The 6,098-nt window shown below is 26.6% G+C and overlaps 2 protein-coding genes across 2 annotated transcripts in view; one reads left to right on the plus strand and one right to left on the minus strand.

Annotated features, from left to right (window-relative positions):
• Positions 1–343: 343 nt before the first annotated feature.
• LOC108689407 (mitochondrial intermediate peptidase) lies at positions 344–4,414 on the minus strand. The gene is made up of 10 exons (XM_018196158.1): positions 4,150–4,414; positions 3,687–3,949; positions 3,224–3,410; positions 3,075–3,154; positions 2,774–2,962; positions 2,568–2,709; positions 2,081–2,419; positions 1,661–1,882; positions 1,304–1,534; positions 344–634 (listed from the first exon to the last, which is right to left on the minus strand). Exons 1-10 carry the CDS (start codon positions 4,282–4,284, stop codon positions 344–346), a joined length of 2,079 nt encoding a protein of 692 aa, XP_018051647.1. The 5' UTR covers positions 4,285–4,414.
• A 785-nt stretch (positions 4,415–5,199) lies between these two features.
• Positions 5,200–6,098, plus strand: part of LOC108689372 (tRNA (guanine(10)-N2)-methyltransferase homolog) — a 4,417-nt gene continuing 3,518 nt past the window's right edge. Inside the window, exons 1-2 of the mRNA XM_018196110.1 lie at positions 5,200–5,274; positions 5,718–5,783. Coding sequence (XP_018051599.1) covers positions 5,209–5,274; positions 5,718–5,783 — 132 coding nt within the window. The 5' untranslated portion in view covers positions 5,200–5,208. The remainder of the gene's footprint in view (positions 5,275–5,717; positions 5,784–6,098) is intronic.

A 6,098-nucleotide genomic window follows, 5' to 3' on the forward strand; every position in this document is an offset into this window, starting at 1 on the left:
ATCTGATGATTTCTCCATTTTTTCCTAATAAAAAAAATTCTATCTTAATTTTCAAAAATTAAAATATATAAATAAAGTTATGAAAATTAAAAAAAGTCATAACAATGATTTGGTGATTTTGATAAGAAAAAAATAATTTTATATTAGTGTATAAATCTATTAAAAAGAAAAGTAAAATATGTTACTCTCTTTTCAGAAATAAAATATACATTTCAATAATTACTTTTTGTTCTTATAAAAATATATTCTTTACATTTTACTACAAGAAATTTGTTACAAGATTATTGAAACATCACACATCAGTGCTACACATATCTATACAAGAAAAATTTACATCGTTAAATTATTTTATTGTTTGCACATGTAGATTTTTCATATCAACTTCGTTTATTAATGATTTTGCAAATGTATCAGCATTAACTTCTTTATTTAAAAAATCCGACAATAACAACGATACCGGTTTACCGCCTCCGTGCGCCAAGCATTCTCTTCTATAACAATTGCCAGCTGATCGACTGAAAGGATCGTTGTGAAAGTAGGTTTGCCAAATCCATGCGACAATTGCACGAGATATTAAATAAGAATAATATTTTGCACCATATCCAACCAAATGAGAAAATCTCAATTGCCATGCCTATGATAAAAGATAAATTGTAGTATCAAAAATTAATATACCTTAATTAAAAATCGAAACTTAACTCATTATTCAATTTATTGCAAAATTCCATCCACAACTGTTTAATTATTTGCTCAAACTTTTAACATATATTCTTTAGATTTATTTATATATTTAATAAAAAAGACTTAAAATAAATCTTTCGGTATTCTTCTTTGAATTATTGTTAGGCTATATAATTTTTCATTTGATTTTATAAATTTAATAATCGGTTATTTAATAATCTAATGATTCTTCATTTTTTTTCTAATAAAAAAAGATTCTATCTCAATTTTCAAAAATTAAAATGTAAAACGTTAAATAAAACATCCTTTAATTACATTTAAGATTTTATATTGACATTAAATTTTAATTTCTAGAAGAAGAGAATCTAGTTATTGAAAATTAAAAAATTGTAATAATGATTTGATAAGATTTCATAATTAATGTTATAAAATTAACTAATCTCAGTTCAATTTATTCTATCTTTTTTTTAATTGTAAAAATTAGAAAAAGATAAACAGTAAATCGAACTGAAATTAAAATAAATCTTTCATTAATGGAACTAGGTTTTAATTATCTATTTTTTTGTAAATGCTTAACATCTGTATTTTAGAATCAATGCCAAAAATTAATAAAAATACATACCGTATTTTTCACATACGGAAGGCCATAATATTCCTTCTGTACATCTTCTAAAATCTCAATTGTAGATTTCGTTAGTTTACCACTATGATATACTTGATCCAACATACTATAGAATACTTGGTTTTGTAATTCAGAGGCAGAAAAGATATTCTTTGAAGCGCATAATTTGTGTAATAAATTTTCTGGCATTGGTTCTTGAGTTTGAAAATGCTTTGCGAATTTTGATACAACCTGTAATTGCATAAATGAATTAAAACATTCATTGTACATACCGCATTAAGTACTAACTCAAATTTGTATATAAATAATTTTCAGTAATTATAATTCATATCATACTATATATTATTGAATATTTACCCTAGGATCACTCGCAAAATATTCCATTAATACACTAGGTACTTCCGCGAAATCTGTGCTGCATCTAGTACCAGTAATATGTTGATATTTCGTTCGACCAAGCATAGAGTGTAATGCGTGTCCCATTTCATGAAACAAATTGTCCACAGATGACGGACTTAATAAACATGGATTTGACCAACGTGGATGTGGCAGTGACAGCATGACCACAACGATGGGATTCTGAAATTGACGATATAAGACTATTATCATTTCTGTAATTATATGTAAGTGTACAAATATAAATGTATAAGTAGAAAAAAAATAAAAGGAAAACTTGATAACATTGATGACAAAAAAATAACTATTTTGCTATAATATATAACAATTCCATATATATATATCCATACATATATATATATATAAAATAATAATTTATACCTGATAAGAACCATCGGAAAGTTGTTTTCCACCTTGGATTGTAAAGTGACAGTCTTGATTAGGTTTCCCTGCTCTTTCAAAGAAATCACAATAGATATAACCCAAAATTCCTTCCTCTTCATCTATCACAGCTAATTTGTGAACATTATTCGCCCATACTTCTCCGGATAACACTGGAACGGATTCGAGCTTAACTCTGTACAAAGACTGTGTGAGGAAATTTAAACCCTCCATACAGGCACCAAGAGAAAAATATGGAGCAAATTCAGTAGTAGAAGTATTTAACCAAGCTTTTTTCGCCTTTGCTATAAAATAAGGTGCATCCCATGGCATTAATTCCTGTTTAAAATACAGAAAAAAAATTTTATAATTTTGTAAAACAGAAAATAAGAATTAATATCATGAATACCATTTGATATAATTACATGAATAACATAATTATAAATAACATTATATAAATACAGTAAGACTACAGATGGAGACAAACTTGTTTTATACGCGACTCAGCATTTTTCATTTTCTGCATCTCTTGAAAATCTTGCATCGCTTTAGGTTGTAAATTATCGCTTAATATATTAAGAAATTCCTTTACTACAACTGGAGATTTAACCGTACTTCCTTTTATAGCTCTATAATAAGAAATTTTTTAATTACTCATTCATTTTTGTTCAAAAAACTATACCTTCAAATTACCTGTGTGCGTATGATGTAAATCCGCAAGATTCCGCCAGCAGATGCCTGGAGTGCAAAAGTTCATCTAATAAATATTCTTGTTCCTTATCCGGGAATAAAAATAATTTGTATGCCGCTTCGCGAACAGCAGTATTAGAAGAATCTATGTAAAATCCTTGCACTAATATCTGACCATTCTCCGTAACAAAACTGTGAAACGTATCAACGAGATACCATTCTAAAGTTTATACCTTTGAAAAGTTTTTTAAACAAAACGATAGTATTTAGTCGAAATAATAATCGATTAAATTACTACACCTACTATTGCCTGATAACATCAGGTATTACATCAGCATTAACTGTCCTTGGAGTAACGGCACCAGCCATGAATTTTTGTCCTACCTAAAAAAATAAAAAGAAAAAGCATATTTATGGATTTGATGATTAGAGATATTATTAAATAATATTTACTTGCAGGATATAATTATTTAGCTGTACTACTCTTCTTCTTTGTTTTTCAGGCAAGTGTATACCACATTGCTCAAAATCAAATAAGAATAATTTAGCTACATGATCATCTATATCAGATGTCATTTGAGTATCACCATTACTTGTTACTTGCTTTAATGAATCATACAACTCACGATGTGTATTTAATCTGTAAAATATCCAATTTATAAACATAATTGTGTTACTCTTCCATTATCAATAATGTTTATTAAAATAATTTATTATTATCTTTAATAGTTTTTACATATTTTAAATATTTTTTAAAAATGCTTAAATCCATAAATATTTATAAAATAAAATTACAATATAGATTTTAAGGAAAATTCTTAAATCAAATACAATTGTATAATAAAAAATACAATAATAAATATATAAATGAACTGTTAAAGCAATTAAGTACAACATAATTCAAAAGTGAACTTACTTTTCAACAATGCCACTAACAGTTATACAAGCATCTTCAGCAGCTCGAACATATCGTTGATCAGGATGTGCGACTCTAATAAATTCTGCCAAATCCGCCACTTTACATAGCGTATTGGATAATTCATCAAATATTTCTACCATTTTTTTCTTTCTATCCTTGCTTGTCACTTCTTTGATGAGAATGTTGACTTCTGCCAGTGCATGATTTTTTAATGTATCAAAGCCATCCTCAGTTTTTAGCTCCGGAATACCAAACAATCCCTTGGGAATATTTTTAAATGATAAATATAATTTGATAAACAATATAAAATTAGATGCATTTATCTCTATTATGCTTATGTGAATTATTTCAATTTAAATATCAATTGTCAATTAAAGTCATATCAATTTGATACTTATTTTGATACTTAAAGTCTCTCATTTTAATAATTAAATGATAGATAAATTCCTTGAGATCTTACCGTTTCTTTCTTTAATAAACTTATCGGATGATACTTATCAATGGAATTAAACGTTGTGGCGAGGGGTGACCATGTGTTCAATCTTCTATCACATCGTACATTTCGGAAAATTTGCCTCTGAAATATTCGCAGCATCCTTCGAAACTGTAAGAAATTATATCCGGAGAAACGGATCGTTTAAGTGATACAATCCGTATAATGTAAGTCCTTTGCGATAATTAATGCAAAACGATTAACGAATAAACGGTTACCGCGCGTAATGTCACCGACGAGATACTATTAAAGATCCGCTAATTTTATAAAAATTGTATCATTGTGAAAAAGTGTGTAAGTTACTAAGAATAAGAAACTGTAATAATATAATAATAATTTTATGATTTATGTATTTCAATATTTCATTAGACATGTACATATATTTAAAATTCAACAATATTAGATTTTTACTTAAAACTGCGATTTTTATGTTATCGTCTGAGTTTGATTATCAATATAAAAATGAGAACTGTCGAGAAAAAAATTAATTTTGCTACAATATATATGATATTATAGCATTATTTAAGTGTGCATATTTATTTATATATATATATACATATAAAAGTCACGATTTTAATAGTGTATTATTTAAATATTTACGTTAATAATCGAAAATTTATATTAATTATTATCGATAATGTCAATGTTCTTTAATTACCTCCGGATCCTTGAAATCTCTTTCAGCTGTGAATGACAAGAATAAAATGATACTCGAAGGGATTCGGGTGTTTTCGAAAGAAGAATGAGACCTTTATTAACAAAAATTTACCTAAAATTAACGGTTTTTAGTATAGTATCTCATCGATAATTACTTCCATCGATAATTATACCTCTCTGATTACATCGACCGGGATGATTTGAGGCTCCTCTCAGGTTTCCCTCTAGTTGAACTTTCCAATCTTGTAAAATTTATAGTCACTGGTTAATTTGAGGTTAGGTTACTATCAACAATAACAAACTCCGCGTGAATATTATATATTTAATAGTGTTTGATGGAATGGTTTGTGATATTAAGCAATGTAAAAAATGAATAATCAATTAAAAAGATATCTCTTTTGGTTTGCCCACGAGCACGTTGACTTCCGATTAGCCGTGAGTAATTTTTTTATCATGAAACTTAATGATCATTATAGAATGATCATTATAGAATTTCTTAAAGTGATAACTCAAGTGATTTACTATATTCGACAAATATGTGTCAAATTTTTTAAAATATGTTTTATATATTTAAAAGAAATACATTTTTCTAATATTATTGTTTTCAAAGAATTTATGTTATGTATCCTGCAATAAGATTTTTGTTTTAATCAATTTTATATAGGAAAAGAATGCAATGTTATTTTTATATCTTTATTTTTATATCCATTGTTTGCAAAAATATTATATGTTGTATTTTATATTTAAAGAAAAGTTATTTCTGAGCTTTTGTAGTAAATTTGTAAATCAAGATGCTTCCATAAATATGTTTTATATAATGTATTTTATATATACAAAGTTAAGTGTCGTTTTCATATTATCCTAGCTATATTTTTTAGGAAATGGACTCTATATTTGACATGTTTAATGTTAAACCATGCACAATGACAAGGCCGAAGGAACATGTAAGGAAGTAGGAAAATTATTAAGTATATATGATAATATATATATTTTTCTAATAATAATAAGATTTTGTATTTAAACAGGGGTCCCGTAATTTATCTAATAACGCTCGTAGGCAGATAGAGCATTTTTGACTAAACTGAGTCAAAAGTCCTCTATTATTTTGCAATTTTTGCAATAGTTAAGAGATTAATTACTAAAAATTGTCATATATTGGTTTGCAATAATTTTTTTCTCAAATGCTATCAACTTTATAGAAAAACAGCAAGAGATAAAAATTATTTATTTTCTTCTCATAAAACTCTAAGAATTTTTTC

Source organism: Atta colombica, unplaced genomic scaffold (genome assembly GCF_001594045.1).
Source record: "Atta colombica isolate Treedump-2 unplaced genomic scaffold, Acol1.0 scaffold27, whole genome shotgun sequence".
Taxonomy (NCBI): Eukaryota; Metazoa; Arthropoda; class Insecta; order Hymenoptera; family Formicidae; genus Atta; species Atta colombica.